Source organism: Lissotriton helveticus, chromosome 1_1 (assembly GCF_964261635.1).
Source record: "Lissotriton helveticus chromosome 1_1, aLisHel1.1, whole genome shotgun sequence".
Lineage (NCBI taxonomy): Eukaryota > Metazoa > Chordata > Amphibia > Caudata > Salamandridae > Lissotriton > Lissotriton helveticus.
Genome location: NC_136057.1, coordinates 567,361,726 through 567,385,239, shown reverse-complemented (window position 1 = coordinate 567,385,239; position 23,514 = coordinate 567,361,726). Strand labels below are relative to the sequence as shown.

At 42.9% G+C, this 23,514-nt stretch overlaps 1 protein-coding gene across 3 annotated transcripts in view; it reads right to left on the bottom strand.

Moving 5' to 3' along the window:
• PDE3A (phosphodiesterase 3A) overlaps positions 1-23,514 on the bottom strand; it is a 1,456,379-nt gene that overhangs the window by 532,207 nt on the left and 900,658 nt on the right. The window contains exon 1 of one of the 3 annotated variants that reach the window (XM_078674053.1): positions 9,359-9,534. The exons of the other annotated variants lie outside the window; for them this stretch is intronic. Coding sequence (XP_078530179.1) covers positions 9,359-9,454 — 96 coding nt within the window. The 5' untranslated portion in view covers positions 9,455-9,534. Of the gene's footprint in view, positions 1-9,358; positions 9,535-23,514 lie in introns of those variants that run through there. 3 annotated transcript variants of the gene reach the window in all.

Genomic DNA, 23,514 nt, shown 5'->3' with positions numbered 1-23,514 from the left:
GGGTAAAAGTAGAAGTACACTAATTTGATCTAGGGGTAGATTTAGTACTGGCTGATGTGGGTTTCGGGAGGATAGGGATAATTGAATAAAACCCAGGCTGAAAACACATCCACCCAAAAAAACTCTCAATTGCACTCCATGTAGACAGATTGTCAGGACTTTTAAGATCAGATTTTCCACACTTTATTAATTTTTGCTGCACTGAGTACTCGAATTAATGCATTTTGATAGATGCATTTCAAGGGAGAGTTTAAACGTACCCTTTATTTAATTAAAAAAATATTTTCTTTTTAAAATGCCATGGAAAATGATTACAGGACGTGGCCCGGCTCCAGTATAACTCGATGTTGCTGTCTCTACATTAGTGGAAAACAACAGTTAAGGCTCATTATGCAATATAACAAATGCATTCTTTCATGATAAACTAAATTAGTTAGGTCAATCTAAAAAGCAATCCATTGCTCCTTGGCCTTCCTCCCAACGCGAATTAGGTTCTATTAACCGGAGGAAAACATTGCTAACACAAAAATCGCACCAGAAGTACCTTAACGCATCGAAATTGAGCAGGTATTCAAAACACCTTACTTCAAAAGAGTGTCAAATTTAAATATGCAAATATCTGTTCCACAAACCGTTATTTTTTTATTTTTCCAAGATGGCACACTGGCCTAAAAGTATACTAAAAATATGAATCTGACAATTATTTTAACTTGAGTTTTCTATCATGCCTGATCAAACAGATTCGCCGTGTTAAAGTAGAGCAAACAACAGCTCTTTCCGGCACCCACTTTTATAGTGCTCATAGTTAAACACATATTTATTCTAAGGGTCTATCTAACTGTTTACACAGTTAAAACTACTAAAATCAGAGTCTTGATTATAAAAAGCCTGAAACTGGGGACGTTTTGCTTGTCTGGGGGTTTTGCCATGTTACTGCTAATTTAACAAGACGTTGCTGCTCTCTTGGACAGGCAGTAAATTCCACAACTGTACAATAAAGCCTGGGTGAAGAGCAATTACACAATGTAATATCCCCCCTTCCCGGTTGAGTAATAACGGATGGTTACACAGATTTTCACAATAGCCTGGATATTTCTCCCCATTGGCCCACTGGACCCCTAATCTTCATTGCCTCCGCTAGAAATAGGAAGGATGTTTGCTGTTCTCACAAAAAGGAGCACATCAGTAGGTCTAAGAGAGCACCATCAGTGGCACGGCAACACTCCACAATTACACCACAGCTGGTCTAAATGTGGCGTTTTTGCGATGCCAACACCAGCACTTTGATACAAATGTTTATACATACCTGTGGTGTTAGGGGCAATGCTATATTTGCACAGAGAATCACTAATGCAAAAATACACGAATTGTCCTGGAACAACCAGGAGTGTGGAATTCCCGCAGACACACCAGTCACCACAGGAGTGTTGCATAATTGGATGGTAATTCCTATCTGGTTACATAACGAATGCCAAACAGCCTAATGGATACAAACAAGCTTGGTATGCACCACATGTAAGTCTTGGATAACAGGCTACAGAAAGATGTGGAGGAATTCTATTAATACAACCGTGTGCTGTATTCCATTCTTTGTACTGTTACAGTATGGTGACCAGTACGGGTCAATCAGGACTGCTTCAGATGGCCACGAGCACATATTAAACCAAAACAATTCATCACTATGCATGTAAGGGAAACACCAATAAGCTAACATAATTGTTACAATGTCAAAATTACAAGAACATGGAGAAAACTAAACATAGGCTTGCATAAGGATGCAAGTTCTTATACTGAGCACCCTTCAAGAATAAGGCAGTGTTGGACAAATTACATATGAGGAGGAGACAAAATCATTCTTAGGTCAGAAAACTGCCTCAACAAATATGCTCACACGTTGTGTATTGTTAAGTCAGCCAGTAATGACAAAAAGTCAAGATGTTTATAGGCCTCCAATTTAGCAATAGTGAGAATGGGCCATTCTCCCTGCAACAAGGACCCTCTTTGATGGGCAATGGCCAGGCTCTTGGACGATAGGGACCTTATATATGCATATATGTCTGAAAGTTTCCAGTAGATTTCCAGACCCCAAGAAGATAATGGAAATTCAGATCTGAAAGACTGCCACAATGTGGTTAGGATAGCATCAGACGGTCACAAAAGAAACCCTACAACGAGAAATTTACATCCTGCTGAGATCTGAGTAATCTGAAGTGTTTGAGTAAATGGGATATGTCTGGGATCATGTGAAGTGCAGATTAGAACCTTCAAGTTCTGTTAAAGCTTATTTATTTTCCAAAGTGTAGCCCTGTTCTGACTCAGTTGCAGGTCTGGTGTTTTGCTCTTAGTTTCCCTGATGCTCACAGTGATCCTTCCTTTTATGCCTTTTATTTATATTCCTACTACCAAGATGCTGCGGTAAACGTGTGATTAATACATAATAATAACAATACAAATAATGACGTTTATTGGAGCTGCATTGAGAGCTTTTTTCATTTGTACACAGTGATTACATGTGTGCTTATAAATGTTTCTATTAGAGACAAAAAACTACTAAAGAATGCTTAATAAGTCTGCACATAAAAATAATTTAAACCCTCAGAAACCTACTGCTTAAACCTAACTCCATTATGTAGGTGTAACACATGCTCTTCCATCTGTGTCAGAATTTAGTGCGAAGGATCCAAAATTGCAAGCATGTGGTAGAATGCTGTATAAAATGACTGACTAAAAAGTAAATAATAACCTCAATTAAAAGTGATCAGAAATTTGAGCAATCAGATGGGTGCATGATCAACGATTTTATTGTCAAGTATGTACGAGAGCTGTAGTATATACTAGAAGCAAACCCATTTCTACAAGAGAGCAGATGCTTTTATAACTTGCCGGGAGCCAAATGTCCTAGCAGAAGAAATGTAGTTATTGATTAAACTAGTTCATGCCTGAAAACAGTTCTGGGCATATCTGGATTTTGAAATAATGTCTTTTAAAATTTCAGGAATAAGCATTTAGTTATTTTTACAATGCACATATTACAAATGAAGCAATACTATAATCCTGAAGGTAAAATACTGTGGTACACCAAAAGTGTTTCAGAGATCATTGACTTACATATTGATTTGCTTAAGTATGAAAGGCATTTATAGATACAGAAGTCTTAATCTAGACTTATGGTAAAAATCAGCACAGACAAAATAATACCGCTTCCAAGTTTTCAATAGCCCAATTCAAAAATGTTGCAGGAATAATTTCTCCAGTTTGTTTAGATTATCCAAAGTTTTACTATAAGGTGGAAATGACAAACATTATTACCCATCAATAGACTCCAAAAATAGAGCTAAGCAATAAAATCGTTTTGGTTGGCAGAGTCAGCATTGCCTTAGCAAAAGAGATGCAGCGATTTTATAGCATTTCTGCGAAAAACATTTTAATAAACTTTCAAAGCTTCCTAATGAGGAAAAAAAGCGTGTCATTTTTTTTAAACAATCTTTATTGAGGTTTCTGATTTTCGTGACATCAGCAACTGTATTCAAAATCAACATTATTGAATGATATAACTTTCAAAGCGCATGAATGTTGGAAGGTGTCTAGGGTCAATGCAGAACAGAGAACAGCTGTCAGTGTCCTAAGTAGGGATACTATAGGATCACTGATTGAAAAGCCAGGTTTTAAGTTATTTCCTAAAGACAGGGAGCGAAGAAGCTGTTTTCAATTCAGGTGGCAGATGGTTCCATTGTAGAGCAGTAGATCTGAAAAAGCTTCTTCCACCCCAAGTGGCACGTTTTAAAGTAACAACATTTATAAGTCTGGCTGCACTGGAACGGAGATATCTACTAGGTATATACCACTCAAGGTTTTTCTTAAAGTAAGCTGGGGCTTTCCAGTAGAGTGTCTTATATGATAGACAAACTGCCTCAAAGGCAGCCAATGAAGTTGCCTAATGGCTGATCGAGCCAATTGAGATTTTGTAATTTTTTGTAGGAATCGTGCGCCCACATTTTGAAGAGTTTGTAATTTCTTAAGTGGACCTTTTGGAAGTCATGATTACACTGAAGCAAGAGATCAAAGTTCAAGAGATCTGCAGTAAGAAATGTTTATATTTTTGTTATAATTCTAAGTAAGTGGAAAGAAGAAACAGTGTTCTTGTTGGCATAGTCTTTATATTTTAGCTTCCTATCCATCAGAATCCCTAAATTCTTTACTTTTAAAATTATCATTGGTGTGGTGCCCAGATCAGATGGCCACCAGTTCGAAGAGCAGATGGACGGATCATTGCCGAAAAGGATGACCTCCGTTTTTTGTGGAATTGAGTTTCAAGCAATTACTATCCATCCATTCGCTGACTGCTCTCATGCAGTTATTGACAGTGCAGCCAGATAAGTTTTTGCTTTTTGCAAGTGAGACTATTATTTGTGTGTCATGGGCGTATGACATCAGTGAAAATCCAAAGGGTTTTATCAGGGAGGCAAGAGGTGTAACATAAAGATTAAATAGAGTAGGGGATAAGGAAGAGCCATGTGGAACCCCACAGGGTAAGAAGTATGGATCTAAATTGAATTCCACCAGCCACACAACTTGTCTGCGTCCCGAGAGGAAAGATTTTGGTAATGTCAGGGCTGTTTCTCCAATCCCAAGATCCTGCATGCAGTCAACTAATATCTTGTGGTTAACCGTATCAAAAGCTGCATGATAAGGACTGCATTGCCCCATCTGTCAAGGGACGCTTTGATTTCATCTGTAGCTGTAATCCGAGCAGTTTGGGTACTACAATTTTCTCTAAAACCTAACTGCATATCATCTAAAAGATGATTATTCTCAATAAAGGAGGAAAGTTGGAGATTCATGATTTTTTCTGCTAGTTTGGCCGGATATGGAAGCCGAGCTATAGGTCGATAGCTGTTCGGGTCCAGAATATTTAGATTGGGATTCTTTACATTAGGAAGTACTGAAGCTGACTTCCAGGGAGTATGGAAGATCCCTGTGTTAAACATGGTAGAGAAGATGACAGATAGATGGCGGGCTATGACTTCCGGAACCAAGTGAACAATCTTCGGGGGGCATGGGTCATGGGAGATCCTGCTCGGATCTTTGGAATAAGTTCTGCAATCTGCACAACTCGAAGGGGTGTGAAATGCTCAAACCTGATTGACTTAGTTCTTAATATTAGAGATATGTTAACAAACAGCTACTGGTGACATTTTTAAAGATGTTCATTACTTTTTCCTGGAAGAAACAAGCTAGCGAATCACAGAAATCTTGGTTGTTAACTGTGATTATATGCATCCATCGGTGTTTACAGGAATTCATCAATAAAGCAGCAGTAGAGAATAATATTTCTTAAACTTGGAACATGTGGCAATACACTAACGGTGAGTCTGTTTTTATGCTACGCATACAATGTATCTAGTAGGGCTGAGTCTTTAGGTGATACACTAGAAAGCAGGACATCCATCTTCCAAGGGTGGCTTTTAGCACTGGAAAATATGCTTTTCATTAGCACACAATTTAAACCGTATCCATGCTTAGGGATTTATTTCGGTAATCGGTTGAAATGTCTAATATGCAAATGATAGGCATCTCAAGGATACATGAAAAAATTCAAACATGATCAATTTAGTAAAAAGTTCCAACAAATTTCTAAAAATTATCAGCTCAAATCAAAGTAAGAATACAGAAGAAAGAAATCAAGGAAGCGCCATAAGGGAACAGAAGGAGTTTTCCGGATGGACGTAGGAGACAGTCAAAATCGTGGGACGACCAATACAGGTGTTCTTTCAAATGTATAATTAATCAAGATGGAAAAAAAAGTATAAGGTTTGCAGATTGAGTCTTTGGAAAGATACTGGAGTATTGACAGTTTGGTCAAATGTATGAGTGAGTGGTATATTCTATAAAGTAAGAGGTTTAAAATGAAAAATACATGGCTGTGGGATTCCTGAGTATATAAATGGTTAAATATGAATCTGGTCTTTTGAATGAAGCTCATGGTAATGGAGTTGAGCCTTTTCAATACTTACAAGTGGTCTAGATATGAGATATAGTTAAAAAAAAGAAACACAAGGGAGATTGCATTATGACTGCAAAAGAAGAGAGTTACGGATGTGCAGCCACACTCCAAAGTGGAGTGGGTTACAACAAGAGTCGAGAGAAGTCGACAGTCTACTAAATCAGTGAACCCTTTTCAAGAGAACCTTTTGGAAACATTTGTCAGAGACATTTACCCAAGTTGGAAAACCCAACAAGCAACTGAAAATGTTAGGTGAAACCTTCTAGAATCAACAGATGCGTTTTCAGATGATCTTGCATACAGAGGAGCACACGTCACTGAGAAGAAGACCTAAATACATTTTAACACTTCCATGGAAACTCGAGTCACAATAAAACAATATAAGTGCCAATTAGTATTTATGTTTTATTTAACAAAAAAGTCACAATAAGGAATATCTTTGAACACTCAAAGGGGAAACGCTCCTACATATGTCTATGAATTAATGTTTATGCAAACAAAAGACCATTTCTGTTAAGTCGTTTTTCTCTGCTCCCCAACACATTGATTCAATAGTGTGTAAGGTACAGCATTTCCCATTTCAGATCCTATTTTATTACGTACATAAAGTAGATGACAGGATAGTATACAATGGGCCAATTTTTTAATGTAACTGAAGTATTGTGTAATAGCGCACTGTCATTTACAGCCAAATTTTCCAATGAAATGACTACTACGTTTGCGCAAACATACAGATTTACTGATTAACCTTATTGCACACAAATGATAATGTGTGGAAATTGGGTTTAAGTGAATATTTATCATTTGTGCACCACAGTTTGAAGTGTTTTGATTTGTTTTCATCCTAATAAAATCTTTGTTTCCAACGCACTTTAGAATTACAAACAAATGTTCTCCTTGTTTGCTTTCCTAACTGCTGAATGTGTACAGTTCATTTATAGATATTAACATTTTGTTGTCTTACAAAAAATTTCATCCTACAGCCTTTCCTTTCACATTTATGTACCCCAGCACTACTGTCACATAATTCACTTAACCTTTCTTTCTCTGACTGCAGAGTGAGAAGAGTTTGTAAACACCAATCCCCATTTTAAACAAGCATTTGCAATGCAATAGGTCTCGTGTTAACGAGAACTTGAGCTATTGGCATTGCAAATGAAAATGCCTTTTATTTATGTGTTTTTTTAGAAACATAAATAAAAGGCATTGTCCTTTATAATACCAATAGCTTAAACTGCAAATACAAGACCTGTTGCATTGCAAATTCACTAGGAGAGAGCGTGTCATACTTTTTCTTGCTGGCAAGAGCAGGGAGGACAAAGCTCTTTGAGAAAATAGTGATCAGAGTCTGAAATTCAAGCCTACCTAGCAACAACACACGTAACAGGGGTGTCCTCGTGGGAGGTTTCGAAATGGCAAAAAGGTGATACTAAGGAGGGACTGCTAAGCCTATAGACAAATGAAAAGCCAGTTTACAATGGACAAGCCAATGAAAAAACTGGGCGGAGAGTGGGTGGAGCGTAACGTTCATACCTTAATAAAGCATGGCATGCAGAGCAGAGCATGCACTGCCCAGACTCAACCTAAAAATAGACAAGCGGATCGGAAGCAAGCAGCTTGAAAATGTGTCTTTCATTTGGTGCCAGTCAGAGAAACTTAGTAGGAAGGGGGACCCCCAGAGTAGCTAAGTTTGACTTAGCAGAGTATGGTGTAGGTTTTGCTTTGTAGAAGTTGTTCAACACTTAAAGATCTCCAGGGGTAAAATGCAGCTCCCAAGCACATTCATGGATTTTTGCCTTCCTACAAAGGGAGGACCTGGGCGAAAGATGTTAACTGGATTGCTCCCTTTGGACTAGGGTTGGACTGATGTCATATGATTGGTCATCTCTCTTAGAAGCACAACCAAGCTAAAATTGATGGTATGCATTTCTAGAAGTTAGAATCAAGTACTTTCATAATATGTAGCTATCACTCCTCCCTGGTCCATTCTGTTAATCAATTCACTTGTATTTAATCATTACGGGTTTTCATTTCCATGTTTTTCTGTTATCACCCTATGAATAATGATCCAAATCTCTATTAATGATGTGTGTTTTCAACGTCACAATTAAGGATTACAGGGTAACAAGACTGGTGGGGGAGGGGTAATTGGGTTCTAGGCAGCTCTCAAATTCACTTGTTTGCAACCTAGGAAGGGGTGAGACAAGGTGGGGGAGACACAAGTATTCTATCCAACTCACAGGAACACATTGTAGCAACACATAAAGGAAGCATGAAAGTACAATGGAAATTGATCTAAGAGCACTAATTTTATTATTTCATAGCCTGTGGGCTATGACCGCTTGCACAGTTCTTGGATGTCTTCGGTGCAGGTGGCCTGGGTTGAAGCGCACAGAGGCACTTCATTGCCACACAAAGAGGGGAAAAAATCGAGGAAACTTAAATGTAATTGGCAATTTTCAAACTAAAGTGGGTTTTTGTTATACATTTACCACAAGTTTATAACTACAACATTCACTCTTGTAAAGTGAATTTAAAACAAGCATTTGCAATGCAATAGGTCTCGCATTTGTGAGAGTTTAAGCTATTGGCATTGTAAATGACAATGCCTATTATTTCTATGATTGGAAAATTAACACATAAATAAAAGGCATTTTCATGTACAATGCCAATAGCGCATACTCTTGTAAATGCAAGACTTATGCAAAGGTCTGCCATCGTCCCGGGCTGCTTAGATAGTGAAAGCGCACATGGTGAGCTGAATGTTGCAGGAACGCATGTCGATCCTGCTGTAGAAGAAACTACTTAAAGAAAAGTGCTTACAGACTAAACTAGACGCAAAGCGAGATTAAATGAGGGCAATAAAGAAAAAGCACCTACTCTTTGCAATGAATGATATTGGAATGGCAGATACCCTGCTTTGCGCTTAACAGCCTCGTTGTAACCTAGTTCCAGAAATTTTTATAACACAAACCATTCTGTACATCAAGAGGGGGTGGGGGAGATCAAAGAGATAAACATATATTAAAGCAAATAAAGAGCCCAGAGATAAAAGCAAAAAGAGCCCAGTCGAACATCAGCACTGGTTCATTGGGACAAAACGGAATGTCCACTATTATGCATTCACCTCAACTCCCGATAAATAATACGAAGGCTCCTTCGGTCCTGTGGGTGCTTGATAAGTCTGCTCAGTTTTTTTACCTGACCTAATATTGTTAATACAGTGTCTGCTCTCATCGTCTTGTACCTTCGCAGCACTGTTTTTATTTCCCAAACAGGGTGCGAGGCGGAGTTGTCCATCCCCTCATTCAAACGTGTGATCTTGAGGTTGCCCAAGATAGCTACTGCAGTTACCTTAACACACCGAGCTGCCTTCCTACAAGGTGATGTTCCTTTCTTGCAGTGCAGGCTCTCTGTGTAAATTTCTGCAGCACCTTTCAGCCTCGCCATCTTCCTGATAAAGTGGAGAAGGAGGGAAAGGAACCAGGATGTTTTCGCTGCCACCACCGGAGGATCCGACCAACGTCTACCACGGAAGGAGATTGAGCTGGGTGCCAGAATGGATCCTTGGCTTCAAAAACCAATGAATGGGCAGGCAAGGACATGTGAGGCTATCTCGTGAGAACACATCACAATGTTTAAGATAAGAAACCAGAGTGCGGCTATTAGTGCGGCCATCTTTAAGTAGGCAAATCACTGTCATAGCAACAAACTTAAAATGCATTAGTTAAAATAGGTATTATTTAAATAAATGAGTGTTCCTAATTAAAGTAAAACCATCAAAGCAGTGCACACTCCTCTGTGCAGTATCAACACGCCAGTGATTCGCACATTCAAAACTCTCGATAGTGGTCTGCATTCACTAGCGAGTTAGTGACCAAACAAGCTACAAACTGTTCATATTATTGTTGTAGTGCACATGGGCGTGCATACATACTGAGGCTATTGTGTGCGCAATGCAGTGTTACATGCAGCGCTTACCCCAGTGATGAGCAAGTAGGCAGGACGTGGCCACCAGCATGGTAACACTAACCAATAAAACAAGCAATTGTATGACAACAGGCGAGTGGCGCGGGGGGGGGGGCAACACAGACGTGCGCCGAGCACTGACACAAGCACGAGGCAATTCAATTAACAAAGAAGAGTTCTCCAAATGACAGATAAGCTTTGTGAGCGTAACAGCACTGTACTTGGTCGGTGCCGTCTTAAAACAAGCGGGAGGCGGCTCGGGCGCAGCACGTCTTCCGGAGACGTGCGTGTTCACAGAGCTGAGTCTGCTCGTGCACAGGCCAGTAGCCGCTCGTGCACAGCTCTAGACTCCCTTGCCAGTGAACACGGCGACTATAGAACTCGCTGGCGGGAGCGCTTTGCGCTCCAACACCAGCTCGCCCTAAAAAGCAACTTAGATGTAGTCCTTAGTATGAATTTTCAGGATGAAAGCAGTAAGACAGTCAGACTTCACCTCAAAACACCAATTCTAGAAATACTTTGGGGCACAAACATTGGTGGCGCTATTTAGCATAGCATACCATATAATATGGTAACAAAAAATGGATGATGTACCAATTACTGCTGCGCTCAAACAATTACGCACAAACTGCAAACCAGCCAAGGATTGATGCATGCACCATTTGTACAGGTTAACTGGTACAAACTCTAATGCTTCAGTGCAATAAATAATTGACAAGTACTGAATTATGGGAATTCAATAGCAAACGCAGTTATTTAACTTTGCATCTCAGAGATAGTCCTGATCGTCATAACTTTGGCAAAGCATTGAAAGCTTCTCATTAATTGGACAATTGGGAAAAACACCAGATTCGATTGGCTCCACCATCAGACATTTCAGTTACATAGAAGCAGCTTCAATGTCCTATATTTAGCCTTTGTGAGGCCGGATCGCGAGACCTGGAAGCCCAGCGCCACTGTGATGGATGCTTCACAACTGTTGTGTGCATGCATGGGGGCGCAAGGGGAGCGTGCAAATCTGAGAGCTGCGGAGAAGAGTAGCCCAAAAACAAAATAGTGCTCACCCACTAGACATAGCAGACCGTGTTACTAGCCAAGTAAAAGGTCCAGTTGTTATGGGCAGTAACAAAAGGAGATAGGGAGGTAACAAGGAGGAACTAACAAGCCTCATAATGAATTGGAAGCCAATGAAAAGTATGGACGGAGACTGGGCGAGGTTACACAGCATACTCAAGTAATGCAAGCCTCGTTGAGCGAGCAGTGCACGTGCGCTGCCGCTAGGCTTGACCTAAAAAATAGTAATTAGTCAGACGACATAGCTCCGTGACCCACCAAAAATCTCTGACCAAACAGTTTGTGAAACACTCTACTACTGTAGGGATACACTCTCTTTCTTGAGTTTGTACATCTCTTAAATTTGTATGGGTATGAGCTTGTGTTGTCTACTGATTTCAGTATTTGCAGCTGCACTCATTTATTAAGATTCTCTGCCGCTTTCTGTCCTCCTGTGTCCAAAATGAGTTAATAACGAAATACTGAGAATAAAGCTCATATAGGAATTGTGGGTGGAGTAGTACCAAACTTGAAAGAACATATCTCCACCTAATAGGAATTATTTATTTTTATTCAGTATTTATTCAAAGGCTGCAATTTGCCACTCATAATACATTTGCATTTTATAGGGTGCTTAGTTTGCACAAATATATCCATATCTTTAATCTCTGAAAGACAGCCTGTCAGTAAACTTGTTACAACCACAGCATCTTACACAATCAGTTGCCTGCGGGACATATCGCTGAAGCACACTCAATGGCATTTTGACGAGGAAGGATTTTCATTTAGCAGACTCTATGAAATGCTACAGTGATGTGATGACAGAAGATCACACAGGCTAACATTACAATGTATACAAAGTGCAGCTTGAGATCTTTCAGAATTCAGTCTTGGGTACTTAACACTTCCCTCCACAGAATTCCTTAAATGCCCCTTCAAAACAGTTAGATAAGGAATGGGTGTAACAGGATTTGGATTGGTTCACAGGCAGCCACTTTTATAATGAAATAATTCCGATATAGTTAAGTTGGAAGCAATTTTAGTGTTTTCAAATTGTTTCTGGTCACTTTAGTTCCTTTTAGTTCTCGCTGGGCAGCTTTAGCTTTAGCTGTTTGGAGAGAACTCACGTTGCCACACAACAACACACATACACAGACACATATTGAACACAAATATAGCCTTTTTTCAGCACACTTCAGCCACTTGTGTGTTTGAGAGACCTTGTTATATTTCATATTGGTACTCTGATATAGGTCCAGGGAACATTGTACACTTTCCCTACATCATCTCCCCATCATTTCATATGAATGAGCCTTATAAGGACATAACTCCAAATAAGGACAGAATGCCTTATAGGGACATAACGCCTTATAAGGACTGCAGCCTTTTATGGACTAAAGCTTTCACCTAGTTCCATGCAGAGGGTGGGTTTTTCCCAATCGATATTGCTAAGACGTCATCCTTAGCACATATGAATAATTTATGAGTACACTCTCCAGGAGGTATACTTCACCTCTATCATCGATGCACAAGGTTTAATCCCCAACGTCATCCTCATGCTGAACAAGAGTAACATACACATATAGACTGTATAAATACAGCACCTCTTGCTATCAGTAGGCAGGAGGGAACCGAGACTTCAAGGCCGACACACTGACCAGAGATGCTGCAGCTCTGACATGCAATCACTCCATCTGACAGTGTTCTGACTATCCAATGCAGGGTGTCCAACTCAAGTCCAGGATGAAGTCCCACACTCTCACTATTCAGGTAATGCGGTTCGAATACATCCTAGTGGGATTCTTGGCTCTTAGATTCTTGACTCTTAGACTCTTAGGCTTAGGCTCTTTTCGCACCTACTCACATGCTAGGTACATTTAGGTACATCTAGACAGGCATCTTAGGGGTACGCACTTTCTTTTATAAATGCATTTTATATTCATGTATGTGTTCATGACAATTGCAAAATGATAGAACAATACTATTCCTTTTTATTCACTGTACTGCTGATTCTATATCTCTGCTACTGTGTCACAGTTGTAGCAGCACATTTGTTTTACATGAGAAGAACAACGGTAGAATAAATTCTTATTGTAAACACGCCTGACTGTTTCTTCTGTGTATCTCTCTGACAGCAAAACAAGCAAGCACGAGTGACTGGGTTAAAAGTAGTATATTGTTTCCACAAGACTGAGGAATCAGGGTTTCTTGTGTTCTAAGGTTGCCAAAACCTAATCTCTCTGATAATAGGAGATTCTAGTGGCACTGCGAGCTAGCTAATGCCAAACATAGGCTAACATATTCGGTGGGGGTGTACAGAGTCAGTCTACTACCAAACCCACAGTATATGTTATCCGTAAACAGCGCAGGTTCTGCATGAAGGGTACTATAGGAACTACACTACATGGGGCCCAACATGGTTTAATGGCACCCAACCGATTGGTCTGGTACTTATTTAACAATAGAATCTGAGTAGCTTATTCTCAGAGACTCTACTTACAAAACCCAGAGACGTCTGGAGTGGGTAGGCCAAAAACTCCGCCACAGCTGTGTAGGCAAGATAGCCTATTTATTGACTGTTGGTTAATCAAGCTTGAAGGACAATTTTCCCAAAATTGTGCATAAAACCATTTCTAAATTTCCCTGGACAGTTATTCGGTGTCTTAAACACGATGTCTATCAAGAAGGGAGATTTAAACCCAATAGACCAGATACTTAATCACTCAGAGGGTGAGGAAGATGCTGATGCAATACAGATTGCACCCAATGTAAAACATACTCTGACAGTTAGACTACTCAAACATGGGTCAGCACCCAGAGGGGGTGTAGTAATATTCGTGATAGAGGCACACGAAGATTTCAAAACAGAGGTATTCTACTCATGGATTACATTCCCACCAGCGAATGTCGTAACAAAAACTTTTCATTATTATAAAATGAAGAAGTTCCAGGGGTCTACAATCCATTTGAGGAGATTGAGATTCCGTTAGCCTACCAGGAACAAATGGTCTGGTTTCATGGCACCCTACACCATACAAGAACAAGAAAGAGCAAGGCTTGGTCCTTTAGGAAGACCAGGAGCAACATTGCCGATATTAGCGACGTACGCACCACATCCAGATATTGACACAATGCCAGGTGATGAACTGCTTGTTCATCACAAAGAGCTGATAAAACTCTACAGAAACATGACACACTTCGTCTTAAGGACACTCACGGTCCAGCCAACAGTAATTACACCTACTGCAGCTCCTACACAGAGCACAGATACTAAAATTACTCCTCAAACATTACATGCAGTAATGGGCAAAATGCCCACAAACGTGAACAAATTCCTTTTCTGGGTAGCGCAGAAAATAACCCAGTTAGAAGCAGTATTCCCAAATATAACACCATTTAAAATACACAGAATGTTAACAATCTGCTTGCCCACCACAGTTAGAGGATTGCACCTCTTGGGGTACAGTCTTTGCTGCCATATATACCAGAACTCATGGTATTTCTTTATTAGCAGTAATACCTGATGTATTAAGACAAATACATAATGAGTACGGAGCTTAACCTGCCCTAAACTTAGGGATGAAGTTATTAAATAACTACGAACAGGTATCAGCCATAATACTAGCTAATATTAAAGGGGAAGCAGCATCAGTGACAATTTGCCAACGCCTACGGGAGTTCTCTCCATTAGAACAGGTGAATGAACTACCCCGTACGCAGAATTAGTCACGGATAGTTTGGGGGGGAAGAGCTTTAAAACCTCAACTACAGGGAGTCCTGAAAAGGACACTTCTAAGCAGATACCTACATCTTCTAAAAAGAAGTGGGATAATAAAAAATAAAACTCTAAAGATAAGCGATCTCAGTCCCAAGGTAGGTCTTCTCCACAGGAGCCCTCTGAAAAGAGGTACTTCCTTAGAAATAGGGATAACATTAGGAAACCTGACAGGTATCTGGATACTGATACACGTTCCTCTTGTTCCTTTCAGGGGTCAAAGAAAAGCTCAGAAAGAGAAGGACGGTCAGACAATAGAGAGGAGCGCACACAGTCCAGAGACAAGCACTGCGCTCAAGACTTTCCTTCTAAAAAAGAAGATAATCAAAATCCAATACCTCAAATTAAGAAAAAGAAAGTTGCTGGTCTGAAAATCAGACATGCCCAGAATTCTGAGGACACAATTTCTGAATGGGGAATGGGCTCTGACGATGCAAGACAGTGAGGCAGAACTAACAATAGCTCGCCTGATCCTGAAGGAATTTCTGGTGACAGCTGAGTTGAATGATTACATCACGGTGGAAACACCAGACACCAGGGTGAGTGTCCCACATAAGTTATATGAAATAACACTCTGGTTGGAGGGGAACAAGCCCAGAAAAGTAAAAAGGTCTTTTTTGGAAGAACTTATCATCTGGTTATGACATCCTGTTAGCAGAACAAGAATGGCCGCCTGCATTCGTAATGGAGTTCCCCAGCGGAGAAAGAATAATTTTTCCTGCATTTTCCAACCATGTTCCCGTTCACCTTAACCCCTTCGGTGCTCATGACGGAGCGGTTCCGTCATGAGCGTCGGTTGAGCTGTGCTCATGACGGAACCGTTCCGTCATGACCACGCCCGTTTCTATTACGGCCCAGCACCGGAGGGGGAAACGCGGTCGCACCGAAAAGGTTAAACATACATATGCACAGGAATGGGCAGTAGCCTAAGCTCTGGCATTGTACAAAAATCATGCAGGATGGGATGAGAACTCAACCTACCACGTGGAGAAGTGTGGCTTAAATGGTTAGAGCGGCAGACCCTGATGCAGAGGTCTGGTCCGGGACCAGGGTTCAATACCCGCCTCGGCGGGTCTTGGGCTCAATTTCCTTGTACCTGATAATTCTCGCCTCGGTGCCTATTCTAATCATGGGTCCCACTCTGCAACTCTGGGCAATAGTTTGCCTAATCTCCACAATGGCCCCAACAGCGCTGGGATGCCTGGCTTCACCTTGGGGATGCCCAGGAGTGGACATTCCACAGGGAAAAATCAGGAAGGGTTCCTAAGCGGTATACGGACAGCGCCGGGACACTTCTGTTGGAGGTAGCTGTGCGCTTTACAAATGGCATTTACATTACAAATGGCACTTACACGTGATCCCATTTAAAGTTTCACCTAATTCTCAGAGGCAATATTCAATAAAGCAAGAAGCTAAAAAACAGGTCAGGCAGATCTTAGATCAACTTGAATACCAGGGGGACATTGAAAAATGTACCTCTCCAATGAACAATCCTTTGCATCCTGTCTCTAAACCGACAATACATAATGTTTAGTTTTAGATTACAGACATTTAAACTGATACACAAAGACATTTGCTGTCCAAAATTCACATAGTGCCACATTAATGAATACCATTGTGCACAAAAAATACAAAACCACACTTGATATCTCAAATGGATTTTTCTGCCAAAATATACCGCCTGAAAGCAGGTATCTGACCGCATTCAGTGCGTTAGGGTCACAATGACAATTTTGTTGACTAGCACAAGGGTATAAGAATAGCCCTGTGTATTTTCAGCAAGAGTAACAGAGTTACTTCAAAATTTGATAAAGAATCGTTGTCCTATGTGCATGATATTAATCTGACAGACGACAACTTAGAGAGGCACATGACCAGGGTAAGCACCATTATTATGGGATTTTCCAGAGAAGGCTACAAATTCAACTTTAAAATATCAAAAATAGCCAACCTCAATGTCCTATTTCTGGGATATGAGCTGTCAAGTGAAGGCAAAAGTCTGGCAGCTAACTTTTTAGAAAAGTGTGCGCTGCTGCAGCCTCCAAACTTATTTAAAAATTTAAAATCAATACTAGGATTCCTAAATTTCGGCATGGCATACATTTTAGATCACGCAAAAAGGGTAAAACCTTTCCATGACTTAATAAAACCTGACTTTTAAGCCAGAGATTGGACATGAGAACATACAAATATTCTTCGTTTACTCCAGGAAGACATGATTGCTCCAAGCACGCGTAAACGTAAGTGATCCGAATATTTTCGGGTCAATGTGGGTACACTTATTTGACCTTTAATGAAGGAGAAACTGTACCAATCACTTACAAATCACACCTGTACACAAATGCAGAAATATGTTTCACTTCAACAGAAAAAATACTGACAGCCGTTCAGACTGCTGTAGCAAAAGAAAGAGCACTGGCTTATGGAAAATGCATTATTGTCGTAACTCCAGTACTAGCTTTAGAAGCAGTTACAAAGGCCAGCATCCCAAATGCAAGATGGATTCAATGGGCTAATTCTCTTACTGCAACAGATGTTAAATCTTGCCTCTAGAACAATATGAATATATTATTTATACTGACGGATCCGCGCAACCGGCCATAGGAAGTAGACCCTTGACCCTGCTCCAGGCAGGTCGCTCCCCACGCCGCACAACTCCACCTAACTGTGCCCGTGTCCCTGCTTCTGATCTCGCTGCTGCCGCGAGTTCGAGGCCCTCGTCCACCTGCAGGCTCCCACTTGCGCCTCTTCCCTGGTGGCCCAGTAGTGAGCCATAAGTATCTGTCTGCTCTCTCTGTACCTTTTCTGCCAGTTTTTACTTGTCTGCTGTTTTATTAGATTTTCTTGTATACTGCTTTTTTCGGCCTGTTTTTCTCTCTGTTGCCCTTCTAGCATTCCAGCCTTTGCCTTTCCCTTTCCACCGCTGCGTCCCCGCCCACCTTGCTCGCCCATCCATTCCTGCTCTACCTGCCGGCTGCTCCTCCCTCCCACCTCCCCTTCTTATGGCAGCCGCGCGCAGCGGGCGCGCCGCTGGCATGTCAAAGGAAAGCCGAACTGCGCCTGTACGAACCTGGACCATGCCCAGCGCCAGACCCCCTGACCCTCGGGAACCCCACGACGCCCGCTACCATGCCAGCACCCTTCACCAACTCAATTGGCCGATCATCCACCTGCTTTCTTGCCACCCTGAAGTGCACCCACGGACCCTTCTCCTGCCAGAGCTGCAGCTTCACCAGCCCCAAGCCACAGCCCCGCCCACCGGGGTAGGACGCAACCACCTCAGATGCATACTACTCAACACCTGCTCTGCCCACAAGCACGCCATCGGACTCTAGGACCTACTTGACTTCCTGACGGAGACCTGGATGAACCCCTCCTTGGCGCCCCACATCGCCATAGCCATCCCGGACGGCTACAAGATCACCCGCAGGGACCGTCAGAGCTGCCGAACACCTGCACTTCCAACACCACCCTCAGAGGAACTCTCATCTACAAACCTCCGGACCCTGGCCACAGTTCAGTGAGTCCATCACCGAATTCATCAGCACACACGCTCTTGCATCCATGGACTACGTCCTCCTCGGAGACCTGAACTTCCACCTCGAGAACGCCAACTACAGCAACTCCACCACCCTGCTCGACAACCTCGCCAAATTTGGACTCAAACAGCTCATCATGACTCCCTCCCACTCTGCCGGACACACGCTCGACCCCATCTTTTACACCAGCATCCACGTCACCTTCAGCCACACCACCAAACTCCACTGGCCCTATCACTGCTGCATCCACTTCACGTTCGAGAAATGCACCACCACCCACAACAGACCCCCCCGCCGCAGCTGAAACAAAGTCACCGAAGACCAGCTAATCGCCACCCTCGACTGAAACCCACCAACAGACACCGCCAACACTGCTGCCCGCAACCTCAGACAATGAATCGACGACTGCGCCAACACTCTCACCCCAATCAAGAAACCCTCAAACAGACGCACCAACAGAAAAGCCATCTGGTTCACCGGCGACCTCCAGGCTTCCAAGCAGACCTGCCGAAGACTCAAGAACAAGTGGCACCACAGACAGACACCGGACAACCACGCAGCCCACAAGAATGCCATACGCAGGCACCACCAACTCATCCAAACCACCAAAAGGACCTCCTTCAAGGAGCACATCGACAACAAAGCACACAATGGCAAAGTGCTCTTCAACATCGTGAAGGAACTCTCCAACCCCAGATCCAATTCTAAAGACGTCCTGCCGTCGCAAGACATCTGCAACTCCCTAGCCATCTGCCTTCACCACCAGATCACAGACATCAACGACAGCTTCAACAACCAGCCCCCCGATAACCGCCGACACCTCAGACCCACAGCACCCAGCCACACCGACCTCCTGCGCTCCTGGAACCATGTCAATGACAACAACACCATCAGAATCATGAACACCATCCACTCTGGCTCACCATCCGACCACTGCCCGCACCACCTCTTCAAGAAAGCAAGCTCCATCATGGCCCCCACCTCTGGAAGATCTTCAACAACTCCTTCGAGACCGTCATCATCCCAGAGAGTTGAAAACACGCCGAGATCAACGCCTTACTCAAGAAACCCAAGGCGGACCCATAGGACCTCAAAAAGTCCGTCCCATCTCCCTGCTCCCGTTCCCGGCGAAAGTCATCAAGAAGATTGTCAACAGGCAACTGACCCACTTCCTCGAGGAGAACAACGCTCTGGAGCCGTCCCAATCTGGATTCCACAGCAACCACAGCACCGAAACTGCCCTCATCCACCATCGACGACATCCAGACCCTGCTGGACAAGCGCAAAACCCCGGCCCTCATCCTCCTGGACCTTTTGGCCGCCTTCAATCCCATCTGCCACCACACCCTAAGCACATGCATCCACAACGCAGGGATCCGCGACAACGCCCTGGACTGGATCATCTCCTTCCTCACTGGCAGAACCCAGGATGTCTGCCTCCCTCCATTCTGATCTGAAGCCCCCAAGATCATCTGCGGCGTACCCCAAGGATCATCCCTCAGCCCGACCCTTTTCAACGTCTACATTTCAATGCTCGCCAACATCATCCGATCACATGACCTCAACATCATACCATACGCCGACGACACCCAGCTGATCCTCTCCTTCACCAAGGCCCCCACCACAGCCAAAACCAACTTCCATGATGGAATGAAGGCTGTCGCCGAATGGATGAAGAACAGCCACCTGAAACTGAAATCAGACAAGACAGAGGTCCTCATCCTTGGCTCCACCCCCTCCGCCTGGGACGACTCCTGGTGGCTGGCCACACAGGGAGCTGGACCGACACCCACCGACGACGCACACAACCTGGGGTTCATCTTAGACTCATCGCTATCAATGACCCAGGAAGTCAACACCGTCTCCTCCTCCTGCTTCAACACCCTCTGCATGCTCCTCAAGATCTACAGATGGATCCCCACTGGAACCAGAAGGACGGTCACCCAGGCCCTCGTCAGCAGCAGACTGGACTACAGCAACGCTCTCTATGTGGGAACTACGGCCAAACACCAAAAACGACTACAACGCATACAGAACGCCTCCGCACACCTCATCCTCGACATCCCCCGCCACAGCCACATCACAGCCCCTTTTACAGACCTGCACCGGCTCCCTGTCAACAAGAGGATCACCTTCAAGCTCCTCACCCATGCTCACAAGGCACTCCACAACACCGAACCAGCATACCTCAACAATCGACTCACCTTCTACACCCTGAACCGCCAGCTTCGCTCCGCTAACCTCGCCCTCGCCACCATTCCACGCATCCACCGAACGACCACCGGCGGCAGATCATTCTCCCACCTCGCCGCCAACAACATGTAACACCCTCCCCATCCACCTGCGGCAGACCCAGGACCTGCTGACCTTCAGGAGACATCTCAAGACCTGCTATTCAAGCAGTAGCAGCACCCCCACCCAGCACCTTGAGACCCTCACGGGTGAGTAGTGCGCTGTACAAATGTTGATTGATTGATTGATCTTGCCTCTAGAACGATATGAATATATTTATTTATACTGACGGATCTCCACAACCGGCCATAGGAAGTGAACAGCAATATTTTTCAGTTTGTGCTATCATTAAAGGTCACATGCGTGATGGCAAGTTCCATCCTAGTTGCACAAAAACGCAATCTTTAGGAAACTGCACAGCTCAGTTGGCAGAATTAAAAGCACTAATACTGGCACTAGTAAATACGGATCACAAATTCCCCACACTAATCATGTGTGATTCTTTTTGCTGTGTACAGTCGTACTATGAGTACTTACAGCATTGGGAGCAAAACGAGTTTAAAGACGCAAAAGGAGGCACAATTTAAGCACAAAATGCTATGTGTTCAGGTAGCAGAATTGAAAGCGGAGCTACCGAGGACTCACGTGATCCATACACTGAGTCACCAACGTGGTAGCGTTCACGTTGAAGGGAATTCATTGGCTGATGAAGCCGCAAAGGGGGCTGTTCGCACTGCTTTCTTAGCTGCGCTGACTTGTTCAAAAACAAGAATTGACTGAGATGTTATGGTAGCTGTCATTGCATCACGCAAAGGCAGCACAGCAGTACCTAATACATTTCCACTCAAATACTCCTACAAGTTAGATGCACAAAATATTCCATATGCTCAGATTCCTGGAGTGGGGGATAGAGTAATATCAAATATGGATCGTAGGCAAGGTTTAATACTAGCTGCACACAAGGGTTTGGGCTCTGTGCACTCAGGCATTACAGCGACTATTTCTTTACTGAAATAGCGCTATTGGTGGCCAGGGTTAACTAAGCAAACTAAAGACTATGTCTTGAAATGCGACATCTGCCAGCAGATGAAAGGCTCCGCTGTTGCATGCCCGGCACAGACGCCATTACTAAAATCTGACCAACCTCTCACATGTGTGTACTTGGACCACTGCGGCACCTTACAAACGGACAGGGCTTACAGATTAATCATGGTTGCAGTGGGCTCATGCTCGATATTCCTATGGGTATGGCCTCAGCATTTGGCTAACGCTCAAACTGTAATAAAAGATTTGCGAGTCTTTATCGGCGCATACACAGTTAGCACGTTACATTCTGACAGCGGCCCTGCCCTCTTAGGCTTACAAAGAGGCCATGGAAGGAATGGACATAGCAATGTGGTTCTCATCTCTGTACCATCCTGAGGGAAATTCGGTTGTGGAGAGATAAAAACAGGATTTAGAGCAATCTTTAACAGCAAGGGCGGTAGTCGGGTCACACATCTTTATGGGGTACAGTGGGCATTAAACAACCAGTCAAGAAGCTCTCTATGGAGTGTCACCCCGTATAAGATCCTCTTTGGGACACAAATGTGGGTACCTGATCTTGATTGTGAAGGCGCAGGGGCGGATGAAAAACCATTTGATATCCATGATCGTTAAGCTGTTTTACAGGTTCTAAATGAATCCATTACAAAAAAAGCAATGTCCATCTAAAGCAGACTGCCACTGAGGAAGTCAAGGTAGTGACGGCAAGACCTGTCTGGATCCCAAAAGTTGAGGTTCTGGTCAGAGAGAAAATTGCGGACAAAAAGGAATTTGGACTCTCTTACAGAAAACCTGTACCATTTCTTGCAGTACCAGGAACAAGAACCGTGCTGCTCCTGCCTCTTGCCAGAAAAAAATAGAAAAGATTTGTCTCAATTGACTTAATCGAACCACACTATGTGGCCGATGCTAAACAGTAGGCCTAGTGGACTCCCCTGTAGCAGACACCCTCCTCTAGCTGCAATCCAAGAAGTTCAAACAGAAAGACTCATCACGTTTGAAGAGCCACATGTAAGGAACGAAGGACTAAGCAACAATGCTATGGAACTTGTTCCACTTGAACCAGACATTCAAAATCTTAATGAAAATCAGACAATTCAAAAGTTACAATTAGACCGAATACAGATGTCTACATCAATATGCCTTGTCGAGCGTAAAATAACATTTCAACTAACAACTTTGATGAGGTTAGCAGCAATGATCACATTAGTTGTTACTTGTGTTCTTTAAGAGTTCTTTTATTGAGTTCAGTTGTAAGTAACAAATCACACACAGGAGCTACAGCCGACGCGTTTCGTCCTCTTGGGACTTCTTCAGGGCGAAGTGAAAAAATAGACTAGTGTCCTTGTGTCTTCTCCCGTGACTATCAGGGTGCGTGGAGATATCTGTAACGATTTGTTATGCTTGATAGAGCATCCTGTTGAACAAAAAGTTCTCTGTGGAGGAATCTCGTCTGTCCGAGTCGTTCTTATTACTGGACGGTATATATCTATTTGTGGTCTGTACTGCCAAAATTCTCTTGAAAGGGTATTTCAATATTGTACATATAAATATCATCAAGAATATGGATGATGATCCAAAAAGAGCTGGAACCAGGGTAGTAGTTGCTGCTGCTACTTGACGGAGGAGGACGTTGTACTGCAGGTGGATATAGGAACCAGGGGATGCCTTAGCTCACTTTATTAAGAGTGCGTAAGCAGAAGGTTTAATACCCCTTTCCTTACAACAAGCCAACTATAATAGATAGCCAGATTAAAACCTACACTTTCTACTACCCTGGTTCCAGCTCTTTTTGGATCATCATCCATATTCTTGATGATATTTATATGTACAATATTGAAATACCCTTTCAAGAGAATTTTGGCAGTACAGACCACAAATAGATATATACCGTCCAG